This window comes from Leucopleurus acutus, assembly GCF_964270905.1.
Source record: "Leucopleurus acutus genome assembly, chromosome: 17".
Lineage (NCBI taxonomy): Eukaryota > Metazoa > Chordata > Mammalia > Artiodactyla > Delphinidae > Leucopleurus > Leucopleurus acutus.
In genome coordinates this window covers 55,793,434-55,813,448 of record NC_139159.1, presented here as the reverse complement: position 1 = coordinate 55,813,448, position 20,015 = coordinate 55,793,434, and the positions used below count along the sequence as shown (strand labels likewise).

At 35.3% G+C, this 20,015-nt stretch overlaps 1 protein-coding gene across 1 annotated transcript in view; it reads right to left on the bottom strand.

Annotated features, from left to right (window-relative positions):
- Positions 1-20,015, bottom strand: part of PKHD1L1 (PKHD1 like 1) — a gene marked incomplete at both ends in the record, with an annotated part of 151,486 nt that overhangs the window by 17,322 nt on the left and 114,149 nt on the right. Inside the window, 11 exons of the mRNA XM_082858454.1 lie at positions 749-906; positions 3,535-3,702; positions 3,893-4,125; positions 6,650-6,815; positions 8,474-8,783; positions 9,345-9,467; positions 9,550-9,698; positions 13,303-13,393; positions 14,924-15,045; positions 15,778-15,907; positions 17,215-17,318. Of these exons, the coding sequence (XP_082714580.1) occupies positions 749-906; positions 3,535-3,702; positions 3,893-4,125; positions 6,650-6,815; positions 8,474-8,783; positions 9,345-9,467; positions 9,550-9,698; positions 13,303-13,393; positions 14,924-15,045; positions 15,778-15,907; positions 17,215-17,318 (1,754 nt within the window). The remainder of the gene's footprint in view (positions 1-748; positions 907-3,534; positions 3,703-3,892; positions 4,126-6,649; positions 6,816-8,473; positions 8,784-9,344; positions 9,468-9,549; positions 9,699-13,302; positions 13,394-14,923; positions 15,046-15,777; positions 15,908-17,214; positions 17,319-20,015) is intronic.

The following is a 20,015-nucleotide window of genomic DNA, read 5'->3' as shown; positions in this document are numbered from 1 at the left end:
GGCTGAATTCTGTTTATAGCAGAGTTGACATTATTGAAGATACTTCAGATAATGTGCTGTGATCTCTGAAGTAAATTCCAAAGGTGTATTTCTGACATATATAATAATAGCAGCGTGGAAGAATGAAAATGTAATCCCGAGTGACCAGTTTTAGATGCATGCTATTTTTATGTAAAGGTTCAGGTGTGCTTGCTAATCACACAAGTTAGAAATCACTGTTACCCCTCAAATGTAGAAGCACAAACAAGTGCATATGGGGAGCGGTGTTTGGAATTCATATGTGCTCTCAGGCTGATGAAAACTGTCTGGACTCACAGTATTTTTATGGTACCCTACTGGTCCTTGAAAATGAGCTGTAAGGCTGACGATGTTCCAGAGGACAGGGAAGGAGATAAAGTCCTTAGCAGATAGAAATATATGCACATAACACCAATAACTCTTTTTCTTTTTTAGATTTAAAAAAATTTATTACTTCAAATAATTGAACAGAAATAATCTTCATAGAATTACTGAATGACAAAGTGCATTTCTTGACAGTCAATAAATGAAACATAATTTTTATGTTTTATTTTTTCACATAGCTATCAATAATTTTTTTTATTTAAAAAAATTTTATTTTATATTGGAGTGTAGTTAACAATGTTGTGTTAGTTTCAGATAGATACATGTATTAGTATAACTGAATCAATCACTTGCCTGTGCACCTGAAACCAATTACTCTTAAGAAATAATTTCTATCTTGCCTTACCTTGTCATGGTCAACATTAAGTAACATCAGTCGAAGATTCTGGGGACTAGTGCCAGTGAAGTAGACCTCATAAGATTTGCCCAGAGCCACGATGCTATGAAACAGGGACAGTCTTCTCTGGCATGTGTACCCGGCACACCAGCCATGATCCTGTGGGCCTACATCCAAACAAATGAAAGTTCATGTTCTGTGCTATGAATAATATTAGTGCAAAGCCCGAAGAGTAATTGTATTAAAAATAAATTGCAGTGGTCAAGTTCAGCATTTACAGCCATTATCCATCCACCCATCCATGCAGTGATCTAAGCTATTTCTCAAACCTTGCTTTAAAAAGGAAGGCAGGGAAGCAACTCCCTCTCTACTATCCTTACTTTTAGACAGCCCAGGGTCAGAAGGGTCTATGTTGAGGATTTGTGCTGGAAGGTCACTGAAGGAAATAGATTTACTTGTATCTCTACTTTAATAATCATTTAAGTCCAGGCCCCATGGAGAGGAAGAAAATGCTTGACGCTTTCTCCTGTTTAACAAATGTGACTTTGGGTGGGGAACCAACTTTCTCAGACTCTTTGCTGAGAACTATGCTGTAACAGAGATAATTTGTTAAAAATAAAGCCTGTACCAGAAAACAGGGACATTTGTATGTCTGAACCACTGATTTATTAATTATTTCTTTCACTCATTCGTTCATTAATTTGTAAATTCAACAAACTCTTTTGTGTTTTTTTATTGCCTTTAACCTTCCTCCACTGTTATATTAATAAATTTTTGTTAAAGACTGTGATTATAGGTACTATTGGAGGGTCAACGTCATTAAATAACCGAAGCAATCTGAGAAATAACACTCCATTAAACCTTCTAGAAAACCAAAAGAAAGTGGATGCTTTGCACCTGAATCCAGACATTTCCAGAACACATGTAACATGACTGCTATAGAAAACGTCTCTATTTCACTCAGTTTTAAAGTATAAAACAGGGAGTGAGAGATGGAATGATGAATTTTCTTGATGTATTTATTCATAAACTTTGCTTAATTTCCTAGCTTGCTTGGAATTATTATCAATATTTATAAATGAAGTTTGATTGAATTTTAAACCAATATAAACTTCTGAAGCTTAAGTAGAGCATAACCTATCCTTTATTATCCAAAATATAAATCCCACTTTTGAAGAAACCTTCATTGTGGGTTTTGAAAATAGAAATTTCTATGTATAAAATGAAAAATTTAGAGTGATAAAAGCCATATTTTAAAAATAAAATTGAGTACTAAAATTTAAAGGGAAACTCTAGTGGTATGTACAAATTTTATCTTGGGAATTTTTCTTTCCACCTAGTATAGTGCATCCCAAGCTTCAATAATCCTTCTAACACCTACATAATTTTTGCCATGCTTCTATCATTTACATTATCATTAAATTACATTCTCATTAAATTGAGACATTTTAAAATTTTAAATTTATTTAAAAGAGAAATGTCATATCACTATTGTAAATGGAAAACTCATATGGCCTTTCAGAAAAGGAAAATGTAAAAGCAAATAGAATGAAAGCTTTCTCCACCATATAAAACAGAGCAATTCGAAAACATCTTCATTATTCACCGACTGGTCTAAAATTCTTCCCCCAGTCTCTGCTTTATGAGATCTGAAAGGCACCATTTGAAATTGGGTTGATCATAGGTCATAGAAACCAGGCAGACTGCATGTTGGGGCAGAAGTGGGGAGTGACTTAAAATCATGTAACTTTGAGACACTTCTGATTTAGTTCCTTCTATTCTCTTCAATGAGTTTAAAAAAAATGAACTTGTAGGGTATTGACTATTTTGGGAATCTTAGAATATTTTAGTACATGTTGTGACATCGTCAGGACAGACCTTTCCGATCCAGGTTTTGTGCCTCTTCAGCACTTCAAAGACTCTAAGCCTGATTAGGGACTAATCTTTGAGCCCCCAGTGGCACTTCAGGAATAGACAATGAGTCCCTGCCCTCTGTTTTCAGTAACTTAGAAGTTCACCTATTTATTCAAAAAGTCTTGGATGACAAGACTCATGGAGACCATTGCCTCTCCTTGGGCTACAGCCACCAAGGACCAGAATGGAAGAGACCTAGACTGTGGAGCTTGACAAGATAGTCATGACAGTCAAAGGAATTAGGAATGAGAAAGACCAAAGCCAACCAAACAAAAAAACCCCACAACACACTGATTCAAGATTAATTCTTCCAAGTATTCATGAGAATGAAAAACAAGCAGGCTGAGAATATTCATTCTCAAGTATTCCAAATATCATATTATCATTTTTTAAATTTATGTAAAGAAAATTGTTTTTTTTGCAGACTCTTGGATCAATTTTTTCTTAAATATATTTATGCCACCTTCATACCTATAAAGATTACTCAAGGAATAACTTTCCTCCTCTTCTTATTCTTTTCTTTTTTTTGATATTAATGCATTTTATTTTATTATTTTATTTTTTTAACATCTTTATTGGAGTATAATTGCTTTACAATGGTGTGTTAGTTTCTGCTTTATAACAAAGTGAATCAGTTATACATATACATATATCCTCTTCTTTTTCCAATGGTCTATTTGGAGTAATTGTCCTGGCTTTCTAATGTGGGGGACTGCTGAAGAGTCGAGTCTCTCTCCTGCACATAGATCTTACAAACGGAAGGCAAGGAAATCCCTACGTTTACTAGTTTTACGTGATAGATAATTTATGAGACACGTCCATGAATGCAGTAAATAGTGAATGCCTTGAGTAACCCTAGTTTGTTTACATTGAATACCTACCATTAATGAGATCAACATAACCATTGCTCACTATAGCTACTGGGGAGAGTCTGCGAGTTTCTGCGTCGGAATCCAGGCTTTCAATAACCATCATTGCATATTCCATCCCAAAGCACCGATAGCTCTGCCATTCTGGAATGTACTTACAGGTTGAATCTCTAATGATTCCTAGAAACATAGGAATACACATTTTGAAATGAAACAATCTCATTACAAAAGCTTCCACATACTATCTTTTGCTTGTTACATAACATTAATAAGTAGAAAGTATAAATTAGTTGAGTACATCAATCATTAAAAATAAAAGATATATTTTGTTTCATGAACCAGAGGACTAACAGAATCAGATCCAACAAACCTTTATAAGGTGCTTTCTCAGTGACAGGAATTCTACTTCCATTTGGGAATGTGAGCATCACGTTAGGAATTCTATAGTCTCCAATTCCAAATTGGCTATTTCCATTCCATTCATATTCTGCTTCAGGTATCACTGAACCAGATTTCCCCAGAAAGGAGCCATCCATATCTCTAAGAAAAGATTTCCTTTTGGCATCACAAACCATGTCTACACAATCAGATGGATTCACCTTACTGTGAAGAAAAGGTGAAATGCATGAATACTTAGATTTGGTATACCTCCCTGTCTCTAGAGAGCATTTGAATACACTTGCGCATTTGATAAGGGTATCAAAAAAATTAATTGATTGAATCTTATTTCAGAAAGGATTCAAAGTGGGACCAAGTAGCGTATGTAATTAGCATTGTAATGAGGCCTGATTTTCCATTGTGTTGATTTAGTCTACTATTATAAATCCATTAACATTTCAAAAGGACAAATTGTACCTGTGGGAAATAAAATTAGAATTCCATTTTGCTAGTCCATATTTTGTCGAATGATAGATTTCATATTTGTGCATTGCTCAAAATATACTAACGTTGCCCAAAGAGCAGGTAAATTACTCAGTTGTGCAGACATACAAAATCCTTGTGTTAGCAGGGAAGTCTTTATATTTTTCCCTTCTTTCTCTTTTTTTAATGGGTCTGTAAGATTTATAAATGTATCATATGCTTTTTATAAAATAATCTAAATACTTAATATAAGTTCAGTCCCCTTCGCCTTTCTATCCTAAGCTCTTAGGCTCATCACCAATTACAGATTAGTATATATTCTTGTAGACTTTTGCCTATATATATATACAAACAGATATACTTAAATTATGATTTTTATGCTATATATTTTAATAACAATTCTGTAGACACCTGAACTGTAAGAGATGAAATACTATAAACTCATCATGCAGTTCAACCGTAGATGGTATTCTGCCTTCGTTCTGAACTACCTGGAGTGTTGACTGTTAACTGGTTATAATAACACAATGGCTGCTTAATTTGCAATGTACTATACATTGTATATTATATATAGTATACAGCATACTTACACTATATGATATACACCATGGGGAAATAGAAATTCATTCTACAGTTATAGCAGCAAAATACTATCTAATAGATCTGAGATTTTTGCAAAGAAAGACGTGAAGCTATAACTTATCCCTTACTCTACTGTATTAGTTTTGGAGATGATTTGAGTAAATATTTCTGTGGGTCATGTGTTCTTTGTGTTCAAGTGTGTGCAGAGTGTTTTTGTGAGCAAGTCTGTGAATAGACTGCCCAGTGGCACTCTTACATTATGGTTTAGGGCTCTGTCTTACTTCAGGTTACAAAGAAACAGAGCCTGAGATGTGGATTTTTGTTCAAGTGAGTTTTTAAGGGAGTCCTCAATAAGGGAAGGAGAGAAAAGGGAAGGAGAGAAGCCATATAGGGCAAGGGAAAGAAAAGGGAGATGACTATGGTCTATAGACTAGCTTCAATCTGATCCCAGGAGAATCTCTTGATCACAAACTACACCCAGAGCTGTTCCACTTTGAGACAAGGGGGCTGGCCTTCCGTCCTCCTGTATAAATTCGTCATTTTTTGTGGACTACAAGAAGGCAGTGGTAGGGAGAGCTTTAGCCTCTCACAGCTATTCCTGTTTGGCTAAGAGCAATCTTCCGGAAAAGCAGGCAAATGTGGGTCATTATTGGCCAACATTTAGAGCATCTGGGGACTGGGTGAGCTACTCAGTAAAAGGGATCTGGGATTGTGCTAACAGTATCCCAATAAAAGCACAGGACTCAAAGACATATTTTTAAATGTAGTATTTTCTTCATGACGTAGATGTTAAAATTATATATTAAATCTGAAAGATTCAATGATAACTAAATAGGAGGTAACAGCTTTCTAGTGGGGAGAAGCTCTACTGAGCCAAAAAACACTGCAGTTCAACAATTATTAAATGAGGAGGTATGGGGTTGTCATCAAAATACGATCAGATGAAGTCAAACTATTTATGAAACACTGCATTTCTCTGAAGAGATGCATATCTAATTAGCATTATTTCTTGTCTTCTCTCTGTACTGAAAATGGTCAAAGAGCTCTAATGGAAACTTTCTTTCCTCCAATATTGTCTTATATCTAAATTTTTTGAAGAGTAGCAGTTATTGGCTATATTCTTTCAAGACTTAGAATCTACGTGGTTCAGCTTCTAGAAATATCCTGACACCAACTAACCTCTGTGATTGAAAAAAAAACCACTGTTCAAAGTTTCTGCATATTTTTAGTCACAATGATTATAATGATTCCCATTTAATTTCCAAGTACATGTTGGGGTGCATATAATAAGATATTTGTAAAGCAAAAGGAGACAAAAGAGGTAAGGGAAAGGGAAGAAATGATAGACATGACTTTCATTCCTAATGACTATTAATGGAGAGATATTAATGTACAAATATACTTCTGACCCATTCTCTATCTTTTATGTTTAATGATGGTGCTATGTATGATACATGGGGAAAAAAAAGTATGAGAAAATATACATATTAAGGCCTAGCTTCTTCAACTTACCTGAAGACACAGATATATTAAATACTCTTAATTTTCATAATGCTGATTGAAATTTCATAGACATAAACAGTTACTTTAAATTTAGTAACTTTCTCAGATCTATGGCAGGGGAAGAAAACAATGGAAAACTGTGATGACAGAAAAGAAGAAACTGAGTTATCATATATTTTACCTTATATCGGGTCTATGTATAAATATTTTTGATTGTTCAGTAGTGTCAACCAGCTGTATGTTCTTCACATGGATTGGATGCTGTAAATCCTCATTTAAAGGGTTAGTGATGAATATCACATTAGTTTCACCTGAACAAACATTTTTAAATCCAACAAATGTGGAACCTAAAACATAAATAATAGAAAGACAATTATTTCCTATAGAGAAAGGGTAAAATCAGTTTCATTTCATGTATATTCCACCAAACACATCATTTAACATTACCTTGAACATGGAACTCTTACCTTATGTGGCAGATAAGTCCACCACTATTTGTGGACTGTATCCACACCACTGAGTAGTCCTCTCCCATATTTTCTCTGAGCTTGGCATATTTTCTCTGTAATTTGCATTGGACAATGGGACAAGAGCAATTGTAGTATAAACAGATCTGAAAAGTGCTTGCATGTTAGGGCTCACTCTCTCTTGGTGTTCTTGGGGAATTCTGTGATTACCAGCATGTGAATATGCCTAGGAGACATCTGGCTCAGTCACTCTCATTACCCCATCAAGGGCCAGCACCAGCCATCAGACATAGAAGTGAGACTATCCCAGACTAACCAGCCCCTACACGTCTTGTAAAGTGATGGCAGCTCAGTGAATAATCCCAGGTAAGATTAGCAGAAGAATCACCGAGCTGAACAAAACCCAAATTGCCAATCTACAGAATCATGAGCTCATAAACGGTTGTTTAGAGGCTTTGAATTTTGGGGATGGTTTGTTATGCAGCAAAGGCTAACTGAAATATTATTGCTCTCTTGGTCTTATTGCACATATTATGTGGCCAAAAGATAAAACTGATTAGATCAAAAAACGATCCCCTTTGCACTTAAAATCCAGTAACTCAAAACTGAAAACAGCAAAAAGTGAGTCCAAAAAATTCTTAAATTAGTTATGTGCTATATACTACCCTGCTTGACTGTATTTTCTCCTAAGAAAATATTGTATACACATGAATATAAGCCTGTAGATGAGTATCAATAAAATACTATAGTAATAGATGCGGTTTGTTCCCTGTGTAGATCTCCTTTATTGGTCCTAAACCTATGTAGCATGTTAAATAATTTTTGGCAGGGGTATCATTACAAGTAACACTAAAACATGATAATTTGTTCTGCATTTCTGGGAATTAAAGTTACGAGAAATAATAGTCAAAGCTTAGATGTCTAATTTATTGAACTGCTTTCTTTCAGGTGACACTGGTTAAAGTTGTCATGGAAGGGAGATTTGCTAAACTGAAATAGAGAATGGCTCAGTGTATTTAATGGGCAAAGCGAAAATACTTGGTATGTTTACTACATCTATTTTAATTATTTTACATTTTTAAGGATGCAGCCTGGTTCAGTGAAAAAGCAGCAGATTTTAAGTCAAGAGATCTTGATTCTGATCCTAGTTCTGCCAGCAGCTGTGGGAGTTTGGCAAAACATTTAAGTTCTATGAACTAAAATTTCTGCAGTCATAAAAGCTTCTAATAAGATATAACCCTAATTATATAAAAGGGCTTTACAATTTAGAGAAACTAATTAATATTAAATCACTAGACCAGTGCTTTTTCTGTTGTTTTAAAAAGAAAATGAAATGTCAGTTCTTTTATATGTATGAATGTCGCCAGGGAACTATTCTTGAAATTGACTCTGATGTCTGGTTTCTTTGCTTGTCGTATTGAGCAGATTAATTTAATCATTATTTTTTTTAACTAACAATGAAACATCACTAGTTATATTCTACGTATTCTTTACAGAACTTAACTGAGTAGACTTTCAAAGACTATGTTTAAACTTGCCTGAGATGTCCAAAAGACCACTGATGGCATTGTAACTCATGATCCCTGCATGGGGTTTCCGTGGTGCCATGTTATGTGCTGAAGCAAAGGTAGGCCAGCAAATCCCACTTCTCCCACCTTTTATAAAAAGAAGAAAGTTCATGAAATTTGAATATGCACTCATATGAACCCCAAAATTAAAAGTTCTAAAATCTTTACCTGAGGGAGGTCTAGAACTTCGATGGGCAGCAGAAAGTTCAATATTGGGATCATCATTAGTTAGGACATCAGAGCAATTAAATTCAGGGCTACTTCCAACAATCAATGAGTTCTATTTTTAAAAAAAGTTCAAACAGTAAGCTTTAATAATAACTTTTCTTAAAAGAAAACATAATAATGAATAATAATGAATGCCACTGTAGCAAAACACAACCTGTATAACTTTGAGAAGTGGATCATTCATTAAACCAAGTTAAAAAAGATGTGATTTTTGCCCCAAGTGGATGACATTCAAAGTCAGAGGGGGGAGACAGGCATGTAAATAATTATATTTAAAGAGATGTTATGTTTCCATGATAGGAATATGTGCAAGGCAAGCAGGAACAAAAAGAGGAGGGAGTGTCAAAACTACCTAAGCTGGTTCAGGAAAGACTTCATAGAGATAGTGAAAATTTAACTAATTGTGGCAAGATTCGCAGGTGATAAGCAAGAAGAGCTGAGGGAAGGAGTGGGGAGAGGGAAGGACGGAGAGCTTCTTGGCAGAAGGCAATGAGCACAGAGGCAGGAGGTGTGGCTAGCAGGGCAAAGAGGTCAAGAAAATCATCTGTATTCAAGAATTCTACCCTTGTCAGAGTTGCTCTTTCTGCTTTGTGTGGCTGTGTTCAATTCTTACCTTAATCTGCACTGTTTTACTGGAAATTCTGTGAGATACAGCAGGTGGCGTGTAAATCATTGAAGAAATGGCCATTCCATTGTCAACCAGGGTCACGTTATAGATACGCACACTCTCCGTGGTCTGTAACAGAACTTGGAGGTTACATCGTATGAAATATAATCATAAAAGAAAATAAACAATCACTGTTTTGGGATCCATTTACCTGAAAATAAATTCCGTAATCCCAGCATGCCCAAATGGTAAATCCCTGTATAAGAGAGCATCCAGGAAGGCCATCTTGGTTCATATAGATACCAAATAAACCTCCATGGGCTTCATTGTCAAACCACTTTTCCAGAGAATAAGACTGACCTTTGAAGGAAATATGGAACCAGTAAATTAACATTATGAATCAAGTCATAGAGTTATAAGCAGTATCAGTTAAAGTTGAAATTCTTTTAAAAGTTAAATATATGAGTCTGATGCAAATTTTAATAACATGATCAAATATTTGTATGGTTCAGCTACTTACAGTTTATTCTATTTAGTATTTCTCTTAACTAATTTGTCTCTTCAATGTTACTCAGAATAATTGTATATTCATTTGCAAAAGTTTACTTTTGTGCTAGCACCCTTATTATATCTGATTAAACATGAATTTCTTTAGAAAGATTATGAAGTTTGAATTCAAACAAGGCTAAACTTGAAAAACACAATGATACCACTTGCTGTCTATAAATGTTATGGGTTCCTTCTGGTCAGCCCATTTTCAAGTTAAGTGTCACTTCCTTAGAAGGCCTTCTCTGACTACGGGATTCATAGTTAGCACCTCAGTCACTTAACATGGCAATTAAAATTTTTTTCACTTTGATATTTAATTACTACTTATTTGTGAATTATTCATCTCCTCTCTCCTATAAGAACGTAAGCTTCATGAAAGAAGAAACTGTCTAGCTCCTTCATGGCCAGATTCTCAGAGCCTAGACAGCAATGCAGAGGTAGGTGCTCATCAAATACTTCTTGAATTAATGTATGCATGATCTTGGGAAAGTTGTTTAGCATTTTATAACTTAAGTTTCCTCATATATAAAAAATTATAATGTCTAATTCAGGGTTGTTTCAAAATGAAATGAAATAACCCACATAAAGTGCCTCAATAAATGGAAGCTATACCCATTATTAATATACAGGATAATTAAAGTGGATTTTCACGAAAGTTTTACTTATGTACAAATCAGATCAGTGGCCTTAAAAACTCGTCCCAACCATGCATAAATTTGAGAATTCCCCATAAAGAGCAGCACTGCCTCCTAAACTGTACTTTGTACCAGTTCTCTTGTCCAAGTTCCCCGGGATCTGACTTCCTCCATCTTCGACTGCTTTTCCCTTCTTCCTAGTGTCCTTTGAGATTGACATTTCACCTATGGTCGTCGGCCTGGTTTCTATTGTTTCCTCCCTCAGAAGCTGTCTGCATGGCTACACCTTGGTTCTGCGCAATGTGGCCCCATGGACAAGGATGGCTCCACCTTTGGACCCACGTGTGGCAGAGCTCCCTTCCCAGCATCCCAGCCTGTCCCTTGTTAGGGAGATGAACTGTGTAAATTGATGTCCCATTCCGGGAACTTAGACCCTCAGTTCCTCTGTGACACCTCATATTTCAGTTGCTCCTTATAAACACTCCCGATTATTTAGGAAGATCAATATATTCAGTGAAAAATGCATTACGTGGCATTATACATATTAGTAAATATTCACATTCACAGGTCATATTTTGTGGTATGCGGGCCTCTCACTGTTGTGGCCTCTCCCGTTGTGGAGCACAGGCTCCGGACGCGCAGCCTCAGCGGCCATGGCTCACGGGCCCAGCCGCTCTGCGGCGTATGGGATCTTCCCAGACTGGGGCACGAACCCGTGTCCCCTGCATCGGCAGGCGGACTCTCAACCACTGTGCCACCAGGGAAGCCCTATATTTTAAAAATTTAAGTCAAAGAAAAGCTACTTTAAGCTGTTGGGAACTAAAATATTTAAAAAGAACATACATCAAGGAATCAGTTATATCTGTGGCGAAGTTGTTTTATTCCTTCAAAATGTACTTTGCACAAGAAAAAAATTAGCTGAAGTCCAATAATTTTTGAATTTACAGAAAAAAATGCTTATTCAAAGAATTTCAAAAATACCTATAGAGATTGAAAAAATCAACTGTAGAAGGGCTATACATTTTTCAGAGAAAATTCCATTTCCTTTGTAAAGCCAGCAGGTCTAGCATTCTTTGACTTTTTTGATTCAATAATTAAGTTATCTGGTTTAAAAGTCAAGAGTTTATAGAAAGTTATACAGTAATAAGTGACCAGTCACCCTGTTCCTACTCACCTTCAATGACTTTTTGCTTTTACACTTTCAGTGTTTCTTTATGTAAATGCATATACCATACATATTCTTCTGTTCCCTTTCTAAGTAACCTCCACTTATCATTTTAGAATGTTCTGGTGATTTCTCCATATTAATACATAGTATGTATCTTTTTTCCTTCTTTTTTTCAGAGGGGCCCAGTGTTCCAGTGTTTGGCTTTATACAACTAGCCCACAGGAACTGGACACAGGGTAGCTTTCCATTTTCTGACAGTACAGGCCAACGCTGTGATGAATAACCTTGTTCACAACTCTTTTTCTAACTGCTGTAGAGGCAACTGTTAGATTACAGGAAGTAGAAATGCTGAGTTAAAGGTAAATGCCTCTATAATTTTGGTAGCTATTGCCAGATTCCCCTTTGTAGGGGTTATATCATTTTGTCCTTCAACCAGCAAAGTGTAAATGTTACTATTTCCCTACAGCCTTGCCAGGAGAGCAGTTGTTCAGTTAATTCTTGATTTTTACTAATCTGATAGAAATGTGTCTGAGAACCCTCTGTTCATGTCCTTTGATTTTTTTCGTGCTTGCAGGCTTTATCATATGAATAGTGAGCATGTATTCCTTTAAAGCGGAAGCATGAAGTAGTGACATATCCCTATAGGCATATATCTCTATGCTTACAAGTTGCTTTTGGGAAAGTGATGGTGGGATAAGATAATCACTGTTCAGTACCATCAAACAAGCACTGAAGCTGTTGTTAAGAGTTTTTGGATCATAAACATGGAAAATAGTTATCTTAAAAGCCCGTTTTTAAAGGATCTATCCTTCTTTTATTCCCTTGATACTATTAGTCAACACACCTTATCCTATTCTGTCCTCCCCCATCTCTCTGCTGATCCCTTTTGTTTATTTTCATCCCACTGCTTCTCGCCCGGATTACTCTCTTTCACTCTTGTTGTGTCTTCCCAAGTCCATCAGACCCAACTGTCCACCATTCTCTACTTTACCCCCTCTTTTTCTCCCTTACACTCTCTGGCTCATTCTGTCTCCCTGGTTATCCCTCTGATTTTCTCTTTCCTTCTCATCTCCTCTACAGTCACAGGGATAGACTAAAGATACCCTTGTCAAGGAAGAGCTCATGTCCAGTGGGATCAGGAATGCAAACACGCTGTGGCAGGCACAGCTAGTGGCATGGGATTGGACAGAAGGACATGAGGGTATCACAAGGACAGGGCTGGTCACCTTCCTCAGCCTGGGGCTCAGGGACCTCCCTGAGGCAATGACTGTGAAGGGGAGGCCTGGGGAGCAGCAAGGCCCGGTCTCAAGAGGGTGAGGATGGGGACAGGGTCTCAAGAGAGGACCTGGGGCTGCAGTGTCCTAGGGCCAGGGAAGAGCGTGGCATCCTGGGGCTGCTGGAGAAGGGTGATAGGGGTGAAGGATGATAAGAAAATTGGTTTTAATTTTTTCTTTAAACCCAATATTATATGGAAATAATTTAGTTTGTTGAGTTCTTTCAGTGCCCAGGAAGAAGCAATATTACTTTTCAACTCACAAGCAATAATTATTTGTTTCGAACAAATTTGGACAAGTTATTTCCTAATTTTAGTGACTCTATGCCAAAGACTTACTTGAGCAAGGTTCACCATTGATGCGATATCCTGCCCTTCCAAATCCAGCCACTACGTTATTTTGTAAGACTGTATTGGTCCCTCTATTTATCTAGTATAACGATAAAGAAAATGCTTTGGGTCAGGCTCTTACACAATTATGCAATGAGAGCAGGTATGCAACATACACTGGAAAACTAATTATGACGATACTTCCAGGAGTAAAAATTTAATTCACATTCACCCCATTCAAATTCATAATACAAATGAAGTACTGAAATTACCTTAGCTTCTTGGTGTAAAACTACCACTAGATACTATACTTTAGACTTCATTATAAAAGTACATTAAAGAGATTACTTTTCATTTCTGTCACAGAATCCACTGGACGTGGTTGAATATTAACAAGCCATAGACAAAATTCCAGTATTATAACAAGGCTACAAAAATTTTATCACTCTTTTTTGGTTATATTCTGTTACCAATTTGATTTATTAAGAAAAAGACAACTAAGGCAATTACAGTGGACCATAAAATTCAGTAGAGGCATTCATTAAAAATCTGCTATAATAAAAAACTGGGTTAGAACAAGTAGGTAATTACTAAACAAATTTATTTTATGAGCCAAATCAGAGTGGTAGAAAATGAAAAGTATGGAGCACAGAAGGTTTAGTTCTTGCCTACATAGAATCAGCAAAACGGTCCAAATCTCACTTATTTAAAGCATGTTAAACAGCCTTATTTTTAAAGACTATGATAAAAATAGAGTCAAATGGAATTCATAAAACTAAAAAAGATGCCTTTCAAAAGATATAGATAACTTTAAAGATTTGGAATTGACATTTGATTACATTCTAACATCTATAAATAGACAAAAAGAGAACATTATTACCTTATAAATGTATACTAAGTTCCAGGCTTTCAGATTTTGCTTTAAGGTAATTATTAATAGTTGTACAAAAACAAAATTCAATCCTTACCCTATCTTTCAAAGAGAGCTTTTTAAATTCCTTTTCTTTCCTATGGTATAAGTAAGTAAGATAAAAACAAGAAGAAGCTATCTTTCCTCTAAATCCTCTCTGTACTTTCTATTTTCTTGCTTACAATCTCACTCTACATCTAAATAAATACCTATAGTAATTGAAGAAACTTCACGGGAAACAAGAAAGGTCCAATTAGTAATATCCGATAAGAGTAAATAACCTTGCATATAGAATCATAAGAGTTTTAGATGAGAAATGGATTTTAGAGATTTTATAGTCTATCATTATAATTTTGCATTTAAATTCAGAGTTAAATAGTAAAATGTGTGAGGCATTCAGTCAATTAGAAGCAGAGAGACCCTGTAATGGAACTTGAAAGCAATAATTAATGTTGGAGAAGCAAGTAAATAAGAGAACTATTTAAACCAATGGACGTCAACACAGAGAAAAATCCAATGGCTACTGGAGCTCACAACATCTTTAAAGAAAGTTCATTCACTCCTTTAATCAGCTCGCTTTATCCACAATCTTTATCTAAGGAAGAAATCATTTTCAATGACATTTTGAGATTTACAAATTCTACAGAAATTATAATCTTCAATAAGGGAATTACAAATTATAATTTTGTCTACTTATAATTTTAAATTTGTTCACACTACCTCAATTGCTGCATGCCAGAGAGTTGAGCTCAAGTCTTTTCTGTTCTGATAGGTTCCTGGCCAAACTGAAAGTGTAACCAAGTTTCCTCGGACTCTGTTGGCATTCCCCCATATTCTCATGCCTGGAAAAAAAGAAAATTCCCCCAAATGAGTACTATAGGGAATGTCTTTCATTTCTTCCATGAAATTAGTTTTCTCATTTGAACCTGACAAACAAACCCTTTTGATTTTAGGGTGAACCCTCTGAACTCTTTGATACTCTACCTCTTTAATAGACTACCTGAATTAAAATCTTTTGTTAAATATGTGGGTTCACAGGCTCCACCTTAGATTTTAACAAATATACACACAAATTTTATACACCTTAAATGAATTTGTATTATGCTTTAGACTGATATTCAAGAAAGGACAACCCCCTAAATCAAATCAAATATATATTTTTTAAAAATTATCTTTATTTGTGAATAATCTTTCTGTTTTATATGTGAGAAGTATGTTAAAAGTCAGTAATTTAAACTATTGGTGATTAAATAACTCACATAAGATCATGGTCTGGTAAATAATTCTTCTAGAGCTGTACTGTCCAATGTGACAGCCATAGCCACATGTGACTACTTAAATGTAAAGTAATATAATTAAGTAACATTAAAATTAAAAATCCAGTTTCTCAGTCACATTAGCCACATTTCAAGTGTTGAATGGCCACATGCAGTTTAGTAATTACCATGTTAGCACAAACATAGACCCTTTATTTCCATTCTTGAAGAAAGATCAATTGGACACCCTGGCTCTAGAGTTTGCAGACAAGGCTGTCTCAGAAGACATGTTATTGGACCGAAATATTATCATATTACCTTCCCCCACTGTAAAGTGAATCACGTTATCATCTATGTCCAATCCATCTGTCCCAAATACACCAACTGCAGGGGAAAAGCCACTGTGAAAAGCACAGCCTTGAATATAAGATGAGCCACGTTCTTGAATCTATAAAACATCAGGATTCAGTGAACATTTTAAAAACAAAGTTAAAGGATATTTAAAGAAAAAAATTTGAAGTAGGTGATTTTCAGAAAACAAATCTTGATAAACAAAATACTCAATTTACATTCCATGAAAGAAGATGACTTCCCAGCAGACCTTTTAATGTTGGGAAATTTCCATATATCTTCGGTTTATGATTAAAAAGAGCAAAAAAGAAATGCTTATTTTAAATGTGAATTAAAAATTCTCAAGTGCTTTTCTATGCATTTATATTTCTATCATTACCTATAAAATGCTAAGGAACTAAAAATTATTTTTCATAACAGTTTATTATATGAAGAGCAGGGAATTTTTTTTGTAACCACGGAAGTCGATACTCAAGGCAGGGGTTACAATTCAAATGTCTGTAGGAAACAGTCAATGAGTAGTTTAGGGGTTTCAATTCCAAACCTACATGATTTAAAATTTTTATTTATTTATCTTTATTGACATATAGTTGATTTACCACATTGTGTCAGTTTCAAGTGTAAGCAAAGTGATTCAGTTATACATATATATCTATTCTTTTCCAGATTCTTTTCCATTATAGGTTATTACAAGAATATTGAGTATAGTTCCCTGTGCTATACAGTAGGTCCTTGTTATTTTATGTATAGTAGTGTTATATATTAATCGCAGACTCCCAATTTATCTCCCCTCCATAATATATATATTTTTAATCTTATTTTATTTATTTACTTTTCATATTTTTATTTTATATTGGAGCATAGTTGATTAACAATGTTGTGTTAGTTTCAGGTGTACAGCAAAGTGATTCAGTTATACATGTATCTATTCTTTTTCAAATTCTATATAAGAAATATGCTCTTTCTCATTTTTTCTTAAATCAGCAGCCCTCTAAGCATATTTATTTTCCCACTTTTGACAGAGGCATGGATATACAGACATGCTTTTCATTTGAGAAATTTAAGCAACACTCACTTTGTTTAATAGTAACTGTTTGGAAATATTTTTGGTCATTGTAAAGTAAAGTAGAGATGTGAAATACTATTATAGATCTTCAATTCTTTCACCTTTTGTGCTCCGTTTTTTCTTTTTACTGACCTTAAATAATGCATGAAATGGTTGGCATCAAATACTGTTGTAGTCTAAAAATGTTAATGGGAAATACATCTAAGAAAGTTTTATTATATTAGATTATAGTCTTAGCAATTCTAAGATATGGGCATTTAGTAAAGTTAAATGAAAATCAAATCAAAATCAAAATACTTAATTTTGGGTATATGCAAAAATTAAAATAAAGTACAAACCTGTCCCAGGTTAAGAAATGTTACAGCGTATCTTGGATCCGTGCTATCCCTGAAGCCCTCTTGACCGCTGTGATAAAATTCCACATTACTTATTCTTGCATTTCCTAGTGGGGAAAAGAGTTACACATTTTTTTTCTTTGAAGCTGAATAAAAATTTTTGAAAAACTGCTAAAGTTTTTGTAATTTTCCAAATGACAAATTTGTTTTCAACTTTTTCATGAAAATTGTATTCATTTTTCTTTGCCCTTTTAATCCAAATAAGGCAATGTTTCTGAATTTGTGTTTTTACTGCCCCTCACAAGAAACTTTTCAGACATTTCTCTTTCTGAATAGCGTTCCCTCTCCATGACATTTTAATACCACAGATATACTACATATCTGTCAAGGTATGGAGGCCCTTTGGAGTACCACAAACTGGTTTTTTTTCCCCCAAGAGTCAATTTTCACCTATTGGTAGTGATACAGTCCCTGTTGAGAATGCATGGCATGAGGCACAAGTTATAATTTACCTGACATTTCAATTTTGATGCTCTAAAGAGCTGTTAAGGACATAATCTTTACATAATTTTTTCCAGAATATGCATTGCCAAGTATCTGCTGACCGAGTTTGTCATAAGTGCCACTGAAGTGACAAAAGGTAATTTCATAGATTATTAAGAACAGCAATAACAATCCATGAGCCATGACTCTGTGCCAAGCTCTGTACTAAGTGCTTAACAGGCAATGTGTGGTTTAATTCTCACACAACATCTGTGACTTAGGAACTTTTATAATTCCTGTCTTCTATACAAGGAAACTGAGGCACAGAGATTCATGGCTGGTAAAAATACAGTAGAGGGTATTCCTTGTTTCAAAAACTGATATCTAATAAAATACATTGGAGAAGAGTTATTTTATACTACAAGGGAAAAGCCTGTCTGGAAATCCATGAGCCAGCGATTAGGTGTATAGTGGAGAACATAGGATTAATAAGATAGATACAGAGAAGAAATGATTACTACTGACCCTGGACCTACAAAAGCCATAGATGCATTTTCTTTACTTACATCACAAAATAATTTATTGGAGCAAGGAAAGGTTGACATGTGAATAGGGTCCATGATGGGACTTTAAGTATCCAAGATCAGAGTAATTTCATCCCTCTAATCATCTAATTCTTTATCTTTAAAAAGAGGACAATATTTATGCCATAATACTATGAGGACTGAATGACATAATATGTGTTAAGTGCTTAGCACAGTGTTTGGAATCTTGTATTACTTTATGATCCTCATTACTATTCTCCTCATCAGTTAAGCTTCTGTTGGCAGATTATGACCAATAGGTAGAAGTTATAGTCGGACAGCTGCTTGCTCAATATAAAGATTTTCTAAAATGAGAGCTGTTGCAAAATGGAATAGGCAGTATTGTAACCAAGTGAGCTCCTGCTGAAACAATTCAAGTCAAGAATAGAGGATTACTCCTGGTACCCAGATTGTGAGATTGAAACACCAGCTTCCAATAAAAAAAACCAGGGTTACTTGGAGGAAGAACTTACGCCCAGTCTCAGCAAGAAAAAAAAAAAAATTACAACATGTGCTTGTCATATCAGAAAGTGAAGAAGCTAAAAAAAGAACCCAAAACAGTCAGGGACTTCCCTGGTGGCGCAGTGGTTAAGAATCCACCTGCCAGTGCAGGGGACATGGGTTCAATCCCTGGTCTGGGAAGATCCCACACGCCTCAGAGCAACTAAGCCCCTGTGCCACCACTACTGAGCCCACGCACCACAACTACTGAAGCCCACGTGCCTAGAGCCCGTGCTCCACAACAAGAGAAGCCACCACAATGAGAAGCCTGCATACTGCAACAAAGAGTAGCCACTGCTCGCCACAACTAGAGAAAGCCCGTGCACAGCAATGAAGACCCAACGTGGCCAAAAATAAATAAATAAATACATACATACATACATACATACATAAATTTGTAATTAAAAAAAACCGTCATAAGGAGGAGGGCTTAGGCACCAACATGAAAAGGTTCTGAAGGTCAACAAGAGGGCATTTTCAGTATCAATAAGGTTAACGTTCACAATGGATTAGAACATAACAAATATGTTTAAATCCATGGAACTAATAATGATACTAATAACAAAATAAAACAAAAACCCCTTGTTACCTTTGGAGGATGCTTGGCAACCAACTCATTGTTTTGTAAACTAGTTAATAAGAGGAAAGAATCAAACATTTTTTCTATCTAAACTATCCTTCAGAGTAGTCAAACAGTGGTCTGGGGAAGCTTCTCTTTAGAGAAATATTTGAGATTATAAATGAGGAGGGAATAGTAGAATTAAAATATCACCATTTTAAACCTCAGTGATTCAATAGATCCAGGCGATGATAATAACTGCTAACATCACAAAAGGAAAAACAATCGTACATTATATGCCTATTAATGGAAAAATAACAACCAACTATGAGGAATTATTGCCTAAAAACTGAGTCCCAGTCTGGTCAATTTGCTAGTTCTAAATTTGCTACTTATGCATAGAAAATACAAGGGAGGCAGGGACTAGTTAAATTCTAGGGATGCATCACTAAATTCAGACTATTGGAAACACTATAGGACAGATGACTTAACTTTTATAAATAAATTGCAAGGAAAGAGAAATGAATTAGAGATTTAAGATTCATAACCAATTGCAACATGGATTTTATTTAGACCCCGATGAACAAAGACAGTGAAAGAGAAAGAAGGAAAGAAAGAAAGGAAGGAAAGGAAAGAAAGAAGGAAAGAAGAGGGGGAGGGGAAAGGGGAGGTGGGAA